This window comes from Apium graveolens, chromosome 3, assembly GCF_009905375.1.
Source record: "Apium graveolens cultivar Ventura chromosome 3, ASM990537v1, whole genome shotgun sequence".
Classification (NCBI taxonomy): Eukaryota; Viridiplantae; Streptophyta; class Magnoliopsida; order Apiales; family Apiaceae; genus Apium; species Apium graveolens.
This window is the reverse complement of record NC_133649.1, coordinates 295,065,083-295,085,789: the sequence shown is the minus strand read 5'-3', so window position 1 is coordinate 295,085,789 and position 20,707 is coordinate 295,065,083. Positions and strand designations below refer to the sequence as shown.

Genomic DNA, 20,707 nt, shown 5'->3' with positions numbered 1-20,707 from the left:
AATCTCCCGGAGAAGTTCAAGGTGATGAGTGTGATTAAAAAGCTCCCGAAGTCTTGGGAAGAGTTCTCTCTCTCCCTGAAAAGACAGAAATGAGAGATCACCTGGACCAACCTTATGCTGGACATCTCGGTGCAAGAACAACACAAGTCCAAACAGGGACATGTGATGCCAACTGAACACGGTACCTCGAAGGTAAACATAGCAACTGTAGGACAAAAGAGGAAGGCTTTGGCTAAGAAAGCTAATAGTAATAAACCTAAGAGTGACAAGGACAAGGCCAAGAAACCCAAGGCAAACAAACCATGATGGTCTTGTGGGCAGGTTGGGCACTGGAGTAAGGACTGCCCTACGAAGAAAGCGAAGAAAACCGAGGTAGCACAAGCAAATGTTGTGCTTGGAACCGCAAGTGGGCCTGTAGTGAACATGGTTGTTGGTGAGGCTATGGCTTCTGAAACCAACGTTGACCGGTATGTATCCTACAACCCTGTGATATTTTCTACCTATCTGTCAAATGAATGGTTGATAGATACTGGAGCTAATGTACATATTTGTGCTGATATTAGTTTATTTGTATCTTATCAACAGAGTCATAGCCTGACTGTGAAGATGGGGAATGCTAGTGTTGCTCAAGTACATGGTGTTGGAAACGTGGATCTGAAGTTCCCTTCAGGACGTATTCTATCTCTGACGAGAGTGCATCATGTTCCCAACATGCGTAGAAATATAATAAGTGGAAGCTGTTTAGTTTCTAGTGGTTTTGAAATTTCGTTTAAGTGTAATAAAGTAGTTCTTATTCACACTGGTACATTCTTTGGCAAGGGTTACTTGTCAAATGGTTTATTTGTTATTAATGCGGATCCCGTTTTGGGAAGTTTGAATAATAATGTTATTCCTACTGTTAACTGTATTGAATCCTCAAATATATGGCATGCTAGACTAGGTCATTTAAACTTTGGTGCTCTTAAGTACATGATGAACTTAGAGTTGATTCCAAAATATACCATAGAAAAGAATTCTAAATGTCAAGTATGTGTGTCTGCTAAACAGATTAGGAAACCTTTTCATAACGTTGTTAGGGATTCAGACTTGTTAGATTTAGTACACACTGATATTTGTGAATTTGGTGGTGTGTTGACCAAGGACCAGTTTAGATACTTCATTACTTTTATAGATGATAGTAGTATATACTGTTATGTTTATTTACTTAGACATAAGGATGAAGCACTTAGTAAATTCATTATATATAAAACTGAAGTAGAAAAACAAACTAGTAAGGTACTTAAAAGGTTGAGATCTGATAGAGGTGGTGAGTATACGAGTAATGCTTTTAATGAATTTTGTGCAAACAATGGTATAGTTCATGAAGTTACTCCACCATACACACCTGAGTCTAATGGGGTTGCTGAGCGAAAGAACAGAACATTTAAAGATATGATTAATAGTATGCTTATTAACTCTGGGTTGCCTAAATACATGTGGGGAGAGGCTCTAAATACGGCTTGCCATATTTTGAATAGAGTCCCTCTGAAACACATGGATAAAATACCCTTGGAGTTATGGAAAGGCAGGATGACTAGTCTTAAGTATCTTCGTGTGTGGGGGTGTCTTGCTAAGGTGCTTGTTCCTGAACATAAGAGAAAGAAACTAGGTCCAAAGACTGTTGACTGTATCTTTCTGGGCTATCTTGAGACCACTACAGCTATGAGATTTTTAGTGTTAAAATCTGACATAGATGGTATAGTGGCAAACACGATAGTTGAATTTTGAGATGCGACATTCTTTGAGGATGTCTACCCCATGAAGACTGGAATACTTGAAACGACTTCTGAGGAAGATCCTACTCACACATCAAGTTCTATTCCTGATCATGTGGAAAAGATGACAAATGTGGGGGCGGAACCTAGTAGTAGCTCTATTCCTAAGGAATTAGAGGAACCAAGGAGAAGTAAGTGTGCAAAGGTAGTCAAGGATTTTGGAGGTGATTTCATCACTTACAATATCGAGGACGAACCTTTAACTTTCCGGCAAGCTATGGATTCTTCTGAGTCAAGGCACTGGAAGGGCGCTGTCAAGAGTGAAATTGACTCTATTGTTTCCAATGGAACATGGGAGTTGGTTGATCTCCCTCCTGGGTGTTCTACTATTGGGTGCAAATGGGTCTTTAAAAGGAAGTTGAACCCTGACGGCTCAATAGATAAGTACAAAGCTAGACTGGTAGCTAAGGGTTTTAAGCAAAAGGAAGGAATTGATTATTTTGATACATACTCTCCGGTTGCAAGAATGGTAACAATCCGAATGCTTATAGCATTGGCTTCAGTCCATGGTCTTATCATTCATCAGATGGATGTAAAGACGGCTTTTCTTCATGGTGAACTTGAGGAAGAGATTTATATGGATCAGCCTGATGGATTTGTTGCATCAGGCAATGAAAGGAAAGTATGTAAGTTGATCAAGTCCATCTATGGCTTGAAACAAGCTCCCAGAGATTGGCATAAAAAGTTTGATGAAACTGTATTGCCTTTCAGTTATAAGATTAATGAAAGTGATAAGTGTGTCTACACTAAAGTTAAAGGTAATGAGTGTGTTATCTTGTGCCTATATGTGGATGATATTTTATTGTTTGGAACCAATATTGAGATTATTAACGAGACTAAAGAATTCTTGAAAAGGCATTTTGAAATGAAGGATATGGGTGAGGCAAGTGTGATTCTTGGAATCAAATTGATTCAGTCCACTGAAGGAATAACCTTGACTCAATCTCATTATATAGAGAAATCTATACTTGAGAAATATGGTTATTCACAGTGTATAATCGCTAGTACGCCTTATGATTCGAAAGTTGCCCTTGTCAAGAATACTTCAGGAGTGCCTGTGTCTCAGTTAAGGTATTCTCAGATTATTGGAAGCTTGCAGTATTTTGCTAACTGTACTAGACCAGATATTTCATATTCTGTGTCTAAATTGGCGAGATATACAAGCTGTCCAAACAGAACTCATTGGGATGCTCTTGATAGAGTACTTAGATATCTAAAAGGCACAATGTACCTTAGTTTACACTACAGGAGATTTCCTGGTGTGCTTGAAGGGTACAGTGATGCAAGTTGGATAGCTAAGAAGTCTGGTTCCAATGGAGTGACTGGATACGTGTTCACCTTGGCTGGTGGAGCAATATCCTGGAAGTCAAGCAGACAAACTATTGTTACTCGGTCTACTTTTGAGGCTGAGTTGTGTGCACTTGATGCCATAGGGACGGAGGCTGAATGGTTACACGGACTTATGTCTGCAATACCTGTAGTAAGCAGACCACTTCCTGCTATTGCTATTCACTGTGATAGTCGAACAACTATCGACAAGATTAGCAGTAAAAAGCATAATGCTAAAACTAAGAGACACATCCAAGTTAGACTCAAGTCTATAAGGGGTTTAGTGACTGATAGGATCATAGCTATAGAGTTCATAGGAACTCAGAATAATATAGCTGATCCTCTTACTAAATGACTGGAACCTGCAGTGGTCCTTAAGTCAAGGTTGGGGATGGGACTGTCAACCCATCATAATTCATCAACAGTGGGAACCCAATACACATGAGAGGAGATCCCTCGAAGTGTATTCAATGGGTAATAACAAGCTGTAAGGATGAGTTGGTAGTACCTTTGCTACATAGATGATACTATAGTATCTGAGTCTATCCCCTGTAAACCTAGAAGGTACTGACACTGCCAGAAAAGCAAGAGTGTTAAAACTCTGAATGTGATCAAGTCATTTGACGAGATAGAGGCAGTATATCTCTGGAGATGCCCAGCTAAGTGAATGTAATTGTGTGGTCGCAATTAGAGGATAGGGTTAATCCTTGAAGCATTCGACGAACAGTATCGAGACATGACCATTAATGTCTCAAAGCCGTAGATTGGCACCATAACCTTTGACTTGTCATCGTCTATGGAATATGGTTATACTAAACGGATTAAGATTCAAGGTGAAACATTCCATCTGAGTCCGATAGCCATTGAAGTAGAGGAATTAGGAGGGTTCAAACCCGGAAGGGTACCGACTCTGAAAAACAAGTCATGATGGGAAATGGATCACATTTCTGTATGGATTTGTGGGGGATTGTTAGAAAATTAGGATTTTAGAGCTTAATTTAATTATGTTCTTGATGTTAATCCTAAAATCTAATGATTGGAAATTGTTCAATGATATTTGAACTTAAATTTTCATGTATGGTTTTAAGAATTTTCTTAATGAAATCCATATGAAATGAGAGTTGAAAGTAGTTTGGAAAAGCTTGGAAAATTTGAGAATGTTTGTCCCACATTGAAATAAATAAAGGGGGGTGTGTGCTTTATATGGTATTACCCACATGAGTAGTATACAACTACTAAGGTGTGTGATGGTCCATTGTGTTGTTGTGTGCTTCACGCGCGCACACACACACACGCGCGCCCCGCCACGCCCCGCACCGGACCGGACCGGACCGGGTCGGGTCGAAGGGCGATTTGGGCGAATGTCTCGGCGTCTCGCGTACGCGAGGCGACCCGGGCGAGGATTTTATTTATTTGAGAATTATTTTAATTCGAATTTATTTATCGGTGACTGGATTATTGGGCTGGGTTCTGAAATAGGCTAAGTAGTCTAAATATATTGAACCTGCAAATAATCTGATCTGTAACAAGTTCTGATATTAGAATCAGAACTTAAGAACTGATGAATAAAATCAGAACTTAACAAGTTCTGATATCAGAATCAGAACTTAAGAACTGATGAATAAAATCAGAACTTAACAAGTTCTGATATTAGAATCAGAACTTAAGTACTGATGAGTCAAATCAGAACTTAACTTAAGTTCTGATAATAATGTGGGTGTTAATGTGAAAAGCTGTTACAAATAATTTAAATTCAAAAGCTGTTCAGTTTTGATTTTTTCATTAATGAATTCAAAATCTGATCAGTTTTGATTTTTTCATTAATGGAGCAGTTTAATTCAGACATTAAGTGTGTGGACAGTTTCATTTTTTTTCTCTCCTATAAATAGAGGCTAAACTGAATGAATAAATGATAACACACTACATTCTCATCTCTTCTCTTCAACCTCTCTGCATTTCTCTCCCACAAGTCCTGAAGTGCTGATATTTTCCGGCGACTGAGGTGCTGGTCGAAGTGGAGGTTTTGTTGTTGCTGTTAACATAAACTCCGAGCTGTTTTATCCTGGTGGAGATATTGCGCACATCCCAAACGCAGCAGGTAGGGGGCAATAATCTCTTCAAGAGCAGCCAGGACTTCGAGCAAGGCCTGGTGACTCAGCTGTAATCATTTTCTTGGCGTCTTTGTATCTGTAAACCTTTATTTCAGTCACTGTTGAAAGCTATGGTTTCGGGTACATCTTTCTTTCTCTCTACGTTATTTCAGTTACTGATTTTGTTTACCTGCATGTTTTGTTTTGTTAACTGTGGTCTTGGCCTAAACTTGTTAAATTCTTTATACACTTGCCTCTATGTTGCTATACTTGTTAGTGAGTTTTTTCAACAGAAACAGTGAAACCAATGTAACAAGATTTTTAGGCTGAAATGGATCATAAAGTGAAAAAGATTCCTAGTACCTAAACACAAAGAAAGTGAATTCAGGTCAATAATAGCTTAATCCCTTTACAAATGCATCCAATGTATGAAGTCCCTATCCAGGTACTTCAATAAAAAGCTCTACAAAAGCTAAAACAGTATTCTTTCTGCGACAATGTACTATGGTCCAGGGCAAACGATTTCTGTAACATAACATTGCTAGGCAAAAAACTGCGGTAACCGTAAATATGGCTCTCATGCATTTCGTATCTCCCACCCTCTTGTAACGTAGAAACAAGAAATCAAGTGAGGAGCCGATACGTCCCCATAGTCGAATGGAACAAGTACTGGCGGCTGCTCGTAAATTCTTGACCGGTAGTTGTGTTGATGTTAAATATATGATCCTATTGGATCTTTCTCTAATACTTTAAGGTTTTAGATGAGTTGTTTACTGAACATGGTATCAAAACTTAGGCTGGCGGGATGACTACGGTTCGATTCCCAGCAACTCCCAACATTCTCACAATTTATTGTGAACACTAAAGACAGTTAATGCCCCAAAGATGAGGCGTCGGTGTTCCACTCTTCGACCCATAAATGAGTTTCGAGTGAGGGGAGAGTTAAATATATGATCCTATTGGGGGCCTTACTCGTGAGGGGTAGTGTTTAATATATGATCCTATTGGGGGCCTTACTCATGAGGGGAGTATTAAATATATGATGTTATTGCGGGCCTTACTCTAACACCTTGGGCCTTACTCGTGAGGGGAAGTGTTAAATATATGATTCTATTGGGGGTCTTACTCTAACACCTTGGGTCTTACTCGTGAGGGGGAGTGTTAAATATATGATACTATTGGGGGCCTTACTCGTGAGGGGGAGTGTTAAATATATCATCTTATTGGGGGCATTACTCGTGAGGGAAGTGTTAAATATATGATACTATTGTGGGCCTTACTCGTGAGCGGGAGTGTTAAATATATGATCCTATTGGGGGCATTACTCTAACACCTTGGTTACTCAACAATTGATTATATTTTATAATGGCTCCGAGATTAACCAGTAGTATATTTAGTCAGCTAGGTGAGTACTGAGTATAATAATCTGCTCCTTGTAAACGTTTCCTTGTAGCATAAACAAACTATACTTTAGACAATTAGATAAACTTTATTAGCTGGCCCTTGAAATTTCTAACATAAGAAGCTACCTAATCAAATATAAGTTCCAGACCTCCAGCTCAACACATGTGCGTGTGTGTGAGGGAAATGTACAAGATTAGTAGGTTGAAGGAGGCTTGTTTAAGAAATGGAGACTTTTCACTGGAGCAGAGATCAAACTTAATCTAGAACCTTGGTGGCTTAACTCATATAAAGAATGACCATTTCATTAGTCTTCTATCAGGAAGTCGTTACATTCCAAACTCAACAACTAAAGTGTTATAGTAGTTAATACTTATAGGGTCCTCGTCCCTGACAAACGATTGTTGTAACCATCTGTTCGCTATAACTTTTCGCAGATAGGTTTAATATTGAAACTTTTTGTAAATCAAGGGGGCCACGTCGTCTATCCACGCTCAATTCACCCCTTGGCGGGAAAATATAACGGATAGATGGTTAGAAACAATCGCTTGACAGTGAACAACTTCGGTACTAATATAATCAATTGCCTTATTAATATGAATATACAACTTAGTACTTAAATCCCACCAGGCCACCACCACCACCTATTGTCATTTTAATTCTATTGCTTGGTAAGGTACACATGAATAAATAGTTGTTTAAGTGTTTCTTGTTAGTTACTCTTATATTTCTTGTTAGTTACTCTTATATTCTTCTTGGTCGTATATATTTCTCTGTACAGAACTTATCTAGTTGTAATTTAAGAAGGTGAATATCGAGGTTGATCTGGGGAGGTTTGATTCTAGAATGGCGCAAGTACTACTACATGGAACCATTCATGCTACTATTTATGACATTGATGAGCTTCATGCTGGTTTTGGCCGCAAATTTCTGCATAAGGTACTACTCTCCCCCTCTTTCTTCCTTATTCAGAATATCTGTAAGAGTAACTCGATATCTGAACTTGTTGTTTGGTGCATGAAGTGCTGGTTTTTTGAGGCAGCAGAGTAGTATATTTATGCATGTTGCAAAACTAATTAGTTTTCCTCCTGATTCCGATTACAAAATATAACGTGGCCACAATAAATTGTGAGAATATTGGGATTGACCAGGAGTCGAACTTGAGTCCTCCCCCGGCTAAGTTCTGACACCATATTGAGTAATCAGCTCATTTAAAATTTTAAGATGTTAGAGAAAGCTTCAATAGGATCATATAGTTAACAGGTCATCAATGTCAGATAACTATTCTGCGGAAGTTGATCATTCCACTTTATAGAAAAGAAATGTGCTCTATAACACTATTAAAGGTGACTAGGTTCGAACTTCTCTAGATCTCAGATACTATATACAGAAGACCTGCCATATACATGAATCCACATTTAATATCTCAGTGTAATATGGATATGCACATTTAATTGCTGGAGTTTTCTCTTATGAATCCACCTTAAATGGACTTTTGATGCAGCTGAAGCAAGATGTAGAGAAAGTTGTGGGCTTTGATAAGACTGCTTGCCGTCTCTATGCAACTATAGACTTGGGGAAAGCTAGAGTTGGCCGCACCAAGCTTTTAAAGGATGATCACTCCAATCCCAAGTGGAATGAATCTTTCCACATATACTGTGCTCATATGGCTTCCAATGTCATATTCACTATCAAAGAAGATAATCCTATCGGGGCAGAAATTATCGGAAGAGCCTACTTGCCTGTTACTGAACTTTTAGCAGGGAATGAAGTTGACAGAAGCCTCGAGATTGTTGGTAAAGATCGTAAACCAATACCTGGACATCCTAAAATCCATGTGAAACTACATTACTTTCATGTTACCAGAGAATGTACCTGGTCTCGAGGAATAACAAGTGCAAAACATCCAGGGGTACCTTTCACATATTTCACTCAGAGACTAGGATGTAAAGTCTCTCTTTACCAAGATGCTCATATTCCAGAGAACTTTATCCCGAGGATTCCTCTGTCAGGGGGGAAGTATTATGAGCCACATCGATGCTGGGAAGATATATTTGATGCAATTTCTGATGCTAAACACCTAATTTACATCACCGGATGGTCTGTGTTCACCGAGATCACCCTGATAAGAGACTTGAGAAGGCCAAAGCCTGGCGGAGACATCACTCTAGGCGAGCTACTCATAAAAAAGGCCAAAGAAGGTGTCAGGGTTCTGTTGCTTGTTTGGGATGACAGAACTTCTGTGAAAACACTAAAGAAGGATGGATTGATGGCAACTCATGATGAGGACACAGGAATGTACTTCCAAGGCACTGGCGTTTACTGTGTTCTGTGTCCACGTAATCCAGATGATGGACGCAGTATCATTCAAAACTTGGCAATCTCTACCATGTTTACTCATCACCAAAAGATTGTTGTTGTCGACAGTAAAATGCCTAATGGAGATGACAGGAGGAGGAGGATTGTGAGTTTTGTCGGTGGTATTGATCTTTGTGATGGGAGATATGATACTCCTTTTCACAGCCTATTTAGAACTTTAGGCACTGCTCACCATAATGATTTTCATCAGCCTAATTTTGACGGTGCTTCCATAAAAAAAGGTGGGCCGAGGGAGCCTTGGCATGATATCCATTGCAAACTTGAAGGGCCAATTGCTTGGGATGTGCTGTATAATTTTGAACAGAGATGGAGGAAACAAGGAGGAAGGGAGGTTCTTGTTCAGTTGAGAGAACTTGAAAACACTATTATACCACCATCTGCAGTAATGTTGCCACATGACAACGAAACATGGCACGTACAATTGTTTCGATCCATTGATGGTGGAGCTGCTTTTGGATTTCCAGGTGCTCCAGATGCTGCAGCCAGAGCAGGCCTCATTAGTGGTAAAGATAACATCATTGACAGAAGCATTCAGGATGCCTACATCCATGCTATACGTCGAGCAAAAAATTTCATATACATTGAAAACCAGTATTTCCTCGGGAGTTCTTTCTCTTGGTACTCAAAGGACATCAAAAATGAAGACGTTGAAGCTTTGCACTTGATCCCAAAAGAGTTGTCGTTGAAGATTGTTAGTAAAATCGAGAAAGGAGAGCGGTTCACAGTGTATGTTGTGATGCCTATGTGGCCAGAGGGTGTGCCTGAGAGCCCATCTGTTCAAGATATTCTCAACTGGCAAAAGAGGACTATGGAGATGATGTATACTGATATAGTTGAAGCCCTCAAAGCCAAAGGTCTCCAAGCCAATCCTAAAGAATATTTGACCTTTTTTTGCCTGGGAAACAAAGAAACCAAAAAAGATGGAGAATATTTACCTTCTGAGAAACCAGGCAATGATACAGATTACAGTAAAGCTCAGCAAGCCAGAAGATTTATGATCTATGTTCATTCTAAGATGATGATAGGTAACTTTAAGTTAAATATTACCTAAATATATCCAGAAATGCAATGCTTACTTATCTGACAATTTAACTGATTCACTTCTGCAGTTGATGATGAGTACATAATAATTGGTTCAGCAAATATCAATCAGAGGTCAATGGATGGTGCCAGGGACTCAGAAATAGCTATGGGAGGCTACCAGGCACATCACTTGTCGACCGAGCAGCCAGCCCGGGGACAAATCCATGGCTTTAGGATGGCATTGTGGTACGAGCACCTCGGATTGCTCAATAACTGCTTTACTCATCCAGAAAGTGTGGATTGCATTCGAAAAGTTAACAAACTTTCAGAGGAGTACTGGGACCTCTACGCTAGCGACGACATAGACCAGGATTTGCCTGGACATCTGCTGAGTTACCCTATTGGAGTTGACTCAGATGGAAAGGTGACTGAGCTACCTGGAATGCAACATTTCCCAGATACCAAAGCTAATGTTCTTGGAGGCAGAGTTGATTACTATCCTCCAATTCTCACTACATGAAAAAAAATTCTATTTTTTTAGCCTTATTCAAGTAATTAGCTTCACATAATTCCAGTTATCTCAGTAGTTGGTAGATGTAATTAACTAATTGTATCAGGGAGTACAAAATTACCAGTAAATTTCGTTAATCATGTTTGTATTGTTATTTTTATTATTTTTGAACTCGTCAAAGGTTATAATTTACGATATAGAAGAGCAGAGGTTCCATCACGGGAACTTTCTCTCTACATTAACCAATTCATTTTGTTAAAAAAATAGGAACATACAAAGAGGTTTACATTTGGAGATCCCGTATTTCCGAGAGCTCTGTACGGTCGCTCACCCCGCGCTCCCGTGATTATACATGGATAGTCTTGTTTTTATGTAATATCGAATTTACTGGTTGTGTACTTGCTTTTTGCTTGTGCCCTTTTCTTTTCGAGTTAAGGGTCTCTACGTAAACAACCTCTCTACTCTTCTATAGGTAAACAACCTCTCTACTCTTCCGGTAAGTTATGCCAGTATGGCTACATCTTGCCGTGCCCTCCCCATATGCTACCTACCCTCTCCTTGACCGAGACTTCACTAGGTAATACTTGCTTTGTTTTGATATTTTTTTACTAATTGATTACACATGCACACGCAGGAGTTGAACTACGCACAACTCCTGACCTCCCGCAAGGAGTACAAGAGCTCAACCATTGCGTCAACACTTGTATGTCATGCAATCACAATTTAGAACCATTTGAATAGGCAATGACACATGGACTAAGCACTCTAAAATCACCTACCACCCCTCTCTCCCCCTTGCCCCATTCCAAATAGTCCCCCTTGCCCCATTCCAAATAGTCATTAAGCTTTACTTGTTTATTTTTCCCTTTCATACCCCACAAGGCCACACCACAGGGCACAACCACAAGACACACCAACCCCTCATTGATTGGTTTTGAGTCAAAAATTCAAATATAAATCCTAGACTCCTCTTTTTCCACCAATAACCTCTATACAAATAAGTAGTCTGACCAGGACAAACTATTGTTGCAACATATCATACCGTTAAAAGTTTTCACTGTACGTGTAATAATGCAATTTGATGATCCCCGCCAGTAGACTAGTATAATGTTGTTGTCTTTCATTAACTTAAACTGCAAACACCATACTCTTTCACCCTGATCAATCTTCTTATACATATTACAAAACCTACCCATTTCTTCAAACTGACAACACCTTCTCTAGTTATCTGTTTCTTCATCCTCTTTTTCCTTCTTATTATTGTTGTGTTTCGAATGGCCTCATCGATATTAAAATCTAATACAACGGCGGTGTTGGCAACTGCTATGGCGGTCTCTGGTACTGTGATTGTTCTCGCTTTACGCCTTCAGAAATTCTCCGTTAATCACCTCCCAAGATCATGCATCTCTTCCGGTAATACTTCTTTATTCTATAATATTGATCACTGTCTGTTTTTATGTTGAATAATTGTAGTAATTATGTTGATGCAGATGAGAAAACAAGGGAGAAAAAGAAAAAGAAAGTGCAGTTTGCAGAGGATGTAGTGGAGCCAGTTGGTAACGGTGAAGAATTCAGAAAAAGACTTGCAAATAAACGTAACCGCAACAGGGAAATGGCAGCTAACAGAATGGCTCTCTACAGTGGTATTCTCCGAGACCGTGCTGTTAACCGCACTGCCTATTCGTATTGAATACTCTGACGTCTTAAGATTTTAGACGGACTAGTCATTTTACGGAGCTCAGTCTTTCCCTGTTCATAATTGATAAACTGTTATTTACAAATTGTGTATATAGGATTTGGTAAATAAGATTAAGAAGGTTTTAGTTACTAATAGTCATAGCGCCTTGGATTTAGCTGATAATGTTTACTTCATTATAAACATCAATGGCAAGGATGCTAGTTTTAGCAATTGTGTTACCCTGAGACCTTCTTTTATCGGGTTTTTTAGCGTGTGCCTATGGACACATGCTAACCACGAAATCGCATGAATTTAGCTTATTTTGATTGGTGGAGTTTTTGTGTATGTAGGGGTTACACTATTATTAATAGATGAAATCAATCAAAATGAAGTAAAATTATGAGATTCCGCGCTTAACACGTGTCTATGGACATATAGTAGAAAATTCGTTCTTTTATTATTAGCAATTGAAAATATTGTTGACATATTAAGGAAATCCGTTAATAAGACAGCGGGCTTACGGAATGACCACCGAAATGGTATTTTGATATAAACATTGTTGGGAATTAATTACTGGCGGATTTGTTTTCGTCGCTAAATTCATGATCATTGAACTAAATTCATGATTAATTTATAATTTTATGCACACTCTTTATATTTTGAGGGTGTGCAGGCAGAGGGCATGCCGCATGTGTAAATGAATTTTTCCACACACAAATCATTCTGCCATTACTTGTTCACCAGTTCCCCTTGTTTGCTGGTTACTCACCAAAAGAGGCGGAGGTGTTCGGACCAGTTTACACGTATCTCGACTAATCCGACTAATCCCGAAGAAGGCAGGGGTTTTCACGGTGATCATGTCTTACTGCTTTTTGTTTGTCCGGATCATATCTTTTCGGGGAAGATATTTTGGTCTTTGTGGTAGGAAATTAGATTGATGATTAGAGGAAGTAACTAGTCTCTCTCTGGTATAGTATCGACAATAACAGTAGGCTGTGAACATGCATGTGCTTGTGTTGCAACTCACAGCTTATCATCTTGGCTGCGATTGTTATCAAATTTAATCTGATAAATCTACACTATATTATAATAGCCGGAATAAAAATAATTTGGTTCAACGGTTTGGTTAAACGATAATTCCCTAATTTTAATTATTACAAAAATAGATAAATAGTGTTATATATCTAATAAACTACTAAATTATTAAACTACGAATACAACTTATCCTATTATTAAAAGATATAAATAACAGTGTTACATATTGTTAAACTACTAGAAATAGTCTATTTATTCAACTAAATTACGAGCACATGTTATTCTATTATTTTTATTATAAATTTATAATCATTATATATTTATATAAATATTTTAAAAATATAATATAACTTGATAAATAAAAATTAAAATATTAATGGAAAACCCGTGCATCGCACGAGATTTATGCTAGTTTTATCAATAGTCAAGTCGGGCTCAAAATATTTGGTCGAACCGAGTCCTATTTCAGTAAGTCCTCTTGAAGTTTATAAATAATTTTTCCGGTCAAATTGATTAATATTTTTGAGCTTCAAAATCAAACTGAAAATAAAATAATAGATAAATTTGGGATCTTTTTCCGGTAAAGTTTGTTACACTTTTTAAGGGATTATTTGGTTCAAAAATCAGTACGGGCTTACAATCAGGAATCGGGTTTAGTTGGTTTGTGAACGAGAAATGATTCCTGATATTATGTGTTTGGTTCAGTTCTGGAATATATCCATTTAATTTTAAATATAATAGATAACTCAATTTTGATTCTAATATTAAGTGTAAGTATATATTGTGCATTGAAATTAAGTTCTTATGCAATTTATAAACAAATAATAATAATAATAAAGTATATTATTAGTATAATATAGTTTAACCAATTAGATAATAGTTTAATATTTTTGAATAAATTAAATTTTAATAGTTGGCATTAAATAAAAATTATTAGGATTTTATTTAAAAGTAATTAAAAAATATATCAAATTAAAAATATGGTACCTCATACTCCTTCTCCATACCCACCCCCCATAAAGTATCAAACTAGGTTAGTTCCCGGCACATGCCCGATTATATTATAATTTTTTTAAAAATTATATATTTTAAAATATATTTAATTTTTAATATTTATTATATTTATATCATGTTATGATGCTTAAAAATAGAATGAAATTATAAAAAAATTTAACAACTAAAAAGAGTATGACAAAAATTATATTATGTTATTAATTATAAAAATATATAATAAATTGATGAATATTTAAATTGATGGAAAAGAGAATTAGTAGTGACTTTAAAAATGAGGAGGGAAAAATGAGAAATGAGGAAGAGAGAGAATAAGTAGAGATTATAATGAAAGAAAAAGATTAAAATTATAATTAATTAGGAAAAAATGTCAGTGTGATATGACACCATCAAATTAATGATGATGTCAACTATTTAACGAGAATTTGACATATCAACTATACTTTTTTATTATAATATAGATTGATTCCTAACAAATTTCAGGTATGATTTTGAAATGGACAAAATACATGCATAATATCCAAATTTCCAGAACTAAACTACTCGTAAGAGATATGTATATATCTGATATTCCAATAATATTATTATTATTATTAGGTTATACTTTTAGGAGATGATCTTTTTTGCTTAACTTGCCAACCCCATTCAATGGGGTTGTTGTCTTTTATTTATACCAAGTCTCAAATGAGCTTTATTTTACAAATTGAGCTTTCTTGGGCTTTACATAATATTTCATAATTATCCTAACTATGATTCATTTGGGTCATCTTGTCTTGGTCCAACATTTGTCCCCCTCCTTCTAGCGCCAAATGATGTTCCAATAATATTATTATTATTTTACAAATTGTAAAATTGTGTTAATTTGTCATTTTAAATTGCCGGTGAATGATGATGAAATAATCACATCTCAAAAGAAGAAACTTACCTTACCGGGATTATCCAATTAGAAGCTACTTCAAACAGAATGACGCATGCATCAACTTGCTAATCACGTTGATTAACAAAACAATCAACGGACAAATCAGGTGTCAGATGATTCTAGATGACCTTGTCTTCCCGTCAACGTCCTTCAACGGTAGTATCATTTTCCGGTCTTTCTCTAACTCCAATAAAAATAGGTTTTTTTATTGGTGAAATTGATGTGAATGCAGGGTTATTAACATTTATTATTCAAACCACCAGTAAGAAGAGCTCATTTCTATGGGAGTTAGTGACTATTGTGTGCAGGGGTAGCCCTGACTATATGCGAGCAAGACTTGCGCCTAGGGCACTCGACATATTAGGGCCCAAAAAATTTCTAACTTCTTTAAGTAAATATATATGAATTTCCATGATATATGCACTGGACACACGAGGACCCAAAAAATTTCTAACTTCTTTAAGTAAATATATATGAATTTTCATGATATATGTATACTAGGGCCTCATAAACTGATTTCGACTAGGGCGCCTCGGCCCTGATTGTGTGCTATTGGGCACATCATAGAAAATCCCATCATTTGTTTATGGTGATAATCCGCGGCCGCCATTATTTGAGTGTGTATTGGGTAATTTTTTAAAATTTTAATCCCGTATTTATTTTATAAAAATTATTTCTTCTTATCCAATAATTATAATTTTTTAAATTATTCTATTCCAACTATGTTATATTGAATCAGATGATATGATTATAATTCTCTCTAATACTTAATTGGAGGAGGTATTATTTAATTCACTCCGACAAGTCATTTTTTAAAGGATTATAATTCTCTCTTTACAGTTTCATATAAAACAATCATAAAATTGAATTTTTTTAAATAAATGTAGTTCAATTCGAATGACTATCCCACAAAATAAACTTGAATAAAATTTTAAAAGATTATAATCGAATTATAAATTTAATCTTTCGAAACAAACGTATATATATTATTTAATTTATATGATAAACATATAGTAGGATCATGTAATATATATTATTAATATTGATGAGATTAATTATACCGAAATTGTTATCCGAGAATTATAACCCCCTCAAATAAGCATGACCTAGGTGGAGAATTGTAATCAATATTTATTTTAAAGGGCTTGACAAAAAAAAATATTTATTTTAACGGGTGTTCTTATATGTCCCCAAACAATTAATTTATTTAAAAATGAACCTAAACTAGATAAGAATAACCCTACTGCACAGTGATCAAACCAGTTTTGGTAATAATTTATTGTTTAGTAGACCTTTTCAAGTTTGAACCTAGCATATTCCGTAATATACCGGAGTAATGGGCGATGTTTATCGTCAAAATTAGATAAATAATAACTTGTGACGCTATTTTATAGGTTAGTACTTCTTTAAGGCTTAAGCTAAGATTTTTTTATGTTCGTAAATATCTTTCGCTACTTCCAACTAGACCTGTCAAAATGGGTCTGGATCTGAAAAATCAAACCGAAATTCATTAAACCGAGATCCGAATCATACAATTCGATAGTTATCTGAAAATCGATTTAAACCGATCCGAAAAAATATCCGAACCGAAAATTTAACCGAAAATGATCCGAAATACAAGATCCGATTATAACTTGAAACCGATTAAAACCGAATAATATATTACCTGAAACGCATATGACCCGACATAAGCAAAATTTATACTTTAAACAATTTTATGTTTATGATAACATACTTATTTAATCATATTCTTTTGTAAAAGTACATTATATAATGTTAAAAAGACTAAATTAAAATTTTTTTTTAAGAAAATCGGTCAAATCAGGTTAATTAGTTAAAAATTGGCTTTATCGTCAAAAAATAAAAAAATAAAAAAAATTGAAATATTTAAATTTGTTAAAAAATTAAGGAAAAAGATTATTCTTATTTACATAATTACTATTTTAAATGATCAAATAATGAGCTTTCTTAATTTTTCATCTTAAATTTAGCTCAATTCATAAGTCAAATATTATAAATTATATCTAATTTTATAATATTATATATATTAAATTTATTTTGTATAAATATATCTAATAATTATAAATGTATTATTAAAATAAAAAAATTATATATGTTAATATTTATATATAAAAGAATATTAAATTAGTTTTAATTAATGACCCGATTAATATTAATTCAATATTAATTCAATATTAATTCATGGATAGTATCTCCACCTACTAACATGCTAAGTCCGATTCTTGCTTTTAAGAAACCCACGTATTAGCAAATAAGTTCAATGTTAATAAAATATATAAAATCTTTAGTCGATGAGTTACGACTTAGCCTAGCTGGAAAATTTTCAAATCCCAAACAAATAAATTTCTCACAATCGATTAATTAACATAGTAATATTGTCGTCATAACTAAAATCACACAAACAAAAATATTGTCGTCATTTTTAGATTTTCTTAAAATTCCTTCTTAAGATATATAATACTACACGTAATTAACTTTTTTAATATCCAGACAACAATTTTAACCGAAAATTCAAGCCAAATACCCCTTCGGAACATTAACAATTACAAATCAAGAAAATCACAATCCAAAATTGAGAACACACATATTTCTAACTAACAAATTTTAGTTAGGGAAGAACATGGGCCGGTTCGTCTTGATTTTCGGCTAAAACCGGAACCGCGACTATATATATTCTCTTATATAATTGAGTCATGTTGTTCTTTTAGACCGTCTTTCACCACTAAGTTCAAAATGTGAACACAACAAGGCATGTGAATATATTTATTCTCCAAAATAACTTCTAGCCCTCTAAGAAACTTTTTTAAGTACGAGATTGCTGTGTCATTTGAACTAACACTATCAAGTGTTATAGTAAAAATACGATTTACACCCTATCTTGCGAATAATTCAACTAACATTTTACCAATTGCGTCCCCTTTGTGGCTTCCAATTTGGCGAAAGTTGAGAATTTTCTTGCAAATCTTATAATCCTTGTTGATCCAATGAGTTGTCAAATATATGTAATTTATATTTTGGATGGAAGTCCATGTATCTGTTGTAAATGACGCTCTTTCAGAAACCAGACACTTCTTTAATTTCACCAACTCTTCGCTATACATCTTTAGGCAGCCCCGTGCAACAGTTCATCTACCGAGCATCTTAAATTTTGACTCAGTTTCATTCCTTAGTTCTCGAAACCCTTCGTGCTCCACGATTCGAAAAGGCTGATTACCTTTAATACATATTAATGTGAGCTTCTTCTTTAACTTTTCTTGATTAAAAGTGTGAGTTTTAAGTGTTTGAGAATTCTCATCCGCGGACAATTTCTCAAACTTCAATGTTCTCCGTAGCTTGCCAAGATTTGTACGCAATAGTGATTTAGCACAAACTGTTTTTAAATGGTTCATCATCGCCGATGTTCCATTTCTATTTGTGTTGGATTCGATAACCACACCATAAAATTTGCACCTCGATTTGTCAAAACCTTTTGGATAACCTTTGATTTCATCGAAATAGTCTCATGCTTTTGAACTCCTCCTCCCCTTCTTTTCCAACTTTTCCCCCGCTGCTCAGCCTTATCAATACGTTATCTATCTTCTAAGTCCACATGAATCTACAAATGAAAATTAACGGCTTTAAAGTATATTACGATGAACAATGATAATTATCATACAATTTAAATATTTCATAATTATCGGATTAGTCCAGTACCAAGTTGCGAATTAACAAAGCTCTTGAGAATGTTTTATCCACAACCTGAACCTACTCGAATTAATATGTCATGTTACTTAGCTTGCATATCATTTACTTCATCTTATATTCATAAATAATAAATCCACGGTATTAAGAAACACACGCGTAAACTAATGCTCAAGTATGAATAATAACTTCAAGTAATTGACGCTATTTTTATTTTATTCTATTTTTTCAATTTTGCTTCCAACGTACTTTGCAATCGATGTCTTTAACTGGACTAAGCTTGAGGGTAAGAATATAATCGTCACGCCTTCTACATTTACATTTAACCAAGTTGCTGTGGACCTATATTATCATGTTGAAGATTACGATACTAAGGCTTTTCTCGAGAAACATTTCAGAACTTTTGGAAAAATTCTTCTAATAACACTCTATTCGGATTACAAACGACAATGTTAAAGAGGTAAGTTCATATCTTTAAAATTCATTTTCCTCGCCTTCCATTATCATAGTTTAGTCTAAAATTTTGTGTTTGTATATGGATATGCAAACACGATCCATTTTCTCATTTTTTAACTCACAAACCAAAATTTATAAAAATAACAAGCATATCAGAGTCAAAGACATATATACACGAAACACAAGTATATAAACCAAATCAAATATACCTAGTATATCCCGCTTAATGCAGGGTCTTTAAGATGTACGCAGCCTTCCCCCCATTCCGAAGAATGAAGATGTTGTTTCCCGAAATACCCCCGGTTTATGTGTGCGTGTCAAAAATACGTAAAAAGTGAAAAAAATAATATAACATATACACAAGAATCAATACTCACTTCAAACAAATAAAAAATCTGATCACTTAAATTGAAAATATTCGAAACAAACCTTAACACATGGTATAATTCACATAGCACTTACCTAATTACTTGTTGCTTGGTCGCCTGCAAGTTGCAACCAATCGGGTAAGAAATTTGAAAATTCATTTTGAAGTGGATAATGATGAACAAGTATGTATATGTGTATGATTGGTAAATACAAAAAGTAACTGCTCGAAATAAAGTTGTTTCCACTACATGAATAAGATGCATTTTTCTATTATCAAAGTTGCTTTTGAATAAAACTGTACAAGGGAGAAGATAACCGCTTTTGTTCCAAACTTGATTCGTATTCCTATAAGACGTAAAATAAAGAATTTCCAGTGCCCTTGATCTTGAACTTGTAATAAGTAGTGCAGAAAAAGTTGAAGATGATGATGGATGTTACCTGAATTGCGTGAGAGAGAGAGAGAGTTTTCCCATAACTTCAATTTGCGGCAGAATCACAGAAATCAAAAGCCCTAGATGCATAGACTCAACAACGGGGATATTTCCTTCTTCAAATTATCACGAATTAAGCCAAAAAAAAACAACCTCTCAAGCTGTTTGATGTTGAGCTTCTTCTTGTTGATAAGCTTCTTCTTGAGAAATTTCATTCCCGAACACGAGCTCCTTTTTGCGAAATTTCTTCAGTTATTTCTCGCGTCGTCGCTAGGAGACCTAATCAGACGAGAGAGTGATGACCTAATCCTAAATCTGTACTCGCATTACAATATGATTGATTTTAATTTGGTCTGGGCTCAAGCCCAGCAGTTTGTATAGCATGGCCCATTGCATGTCTTTAGTTTTAACAAATTACAGATTGATTTTACAATATAATAATACTATTATAATTTTTAGAAATTTCATAAATAATATATATATTATATATGTAAAATATAATATTTATTTATTAATATTAGTAACCGGTTCGGTCCGGTTTTTATCGGTTCAGTTAGTA

At 35.4% G+C, this 20,707-nt stretch overlaps 2 protein-coding genes and 1 long non-coding RNA gene across 5 annotated transcripts; 2 read left to right on the top strand and 1 right to left on the bottom strand.

Annotated features, from left to right (window-relative positions):
- The first annotated feature begins 7,142 nt into the window (after positions 1-7,142).
- Positions 7,143-10,681, top strand: LOC141713647 (phospholipase D alpha 1-like). 3 transcript variants are annotated; one of them, XM_074517153.1, is made up of 4 exons: positions 7,143-7,305; positions 7,416-7,573; positions 8,139-10,038; positions 10,123-10,681. In XM_074517153.1, the coding sequence occupies exons 2-4, from the start codon at positions 7,481-7,483 to the stop codon at positions 10,554-10,556; spliced, it is 2,427 nt and encodes an 808-aa protein (XP_074373254.1). In that variant the 5' UTR covers positions 7,143-7,305; positions 7,416-7,480; the 3' UTR covers positions 10,557-10,681. The 3 variants fall into 3 exon arrangements, with proteins under 3 accessions (XP_074373254.1, XP_074373253.1, XP_074373252.1); XM_074517152.1 differs by having other exon boundaries at positions 7,143-7,310; XM_074517151.1 differs by lacking the exon at positions 7,143-7,305 and having other exon boundaries at positions 7,329-7,573.
- Positions 10,682-11,521: 840 nt separating this feature from the next.
- Positions 11,522-12,472, top strand: LOC141711158 (uncharacterized). The gene is made up of 2 exons (XM_074513584.1): positions 11,522-11,960; positions 12,038-12,472. The coding sequence occupies exons 1-2, from the start codon at positions 11,822-11,824 to the stop codon at positions 12,235-12,237; spliced, it is 339 nt and encodes a 112-aa protein (XP_074369685.1). The 5' UTR covers positions 11,522-11,821; the 3' UTR covers positions 12,238-12,472.
- Positions 12,473-17,833: 5,361 nt separating this feature from the next.
- Positions 17,834-20,456, bottom strand: LOC141711157 (uncharacterized). Its single transcript, XR_012571250.1, has 3 exons — positions 20,156-20,456; positions 19,558-19,833; positions 17,834-18,806 (listed from the first exon to the last, which is right to left on the bottom strand). It is a non-coding gene; the product is annotated as an uncharacterized LOC141711157 (long non-coding RNA).
- Between the last annotated feature and the right edge of the window lie 251 nt (positions 20,457-20,707).

Coding starts and splice junctions, on each gene's coding strand:
- LOC141713647 (XM_074517153.1), top strand. CDS start 7,481: ATGGCGCAAGTACTACTACATGGAACCATTCATGCTACTATTTATGAC. Junction 7,574..8,138: donor GCCGCAAATTTCTGCATAAG/GTACTACTCTCC, acceptor CTTTTGATGCAG/CTGAAGCAAGATGTAGAGAA. Junction 10,039..10,122: donor TCATTCTAAGATGATGATAG/GTAACTTTAAGT, acceptor TCACTTCTGCAG/TTGATGATGAGTACATAATA.
- LOC141711158 (XM_074513584.1), top strand. CDS start 11,822: ATGGCCTCATCGATATTAAAATCTAATACAACGGCGGTGTTGGCAACT. Junction 11,961..12,037: donor AAGATCATGCATCTCTTCCG/GTAATACTTCTT, acceptor ATGTTGATGCAG/ATGAGAAAACAAGGGAGAAA.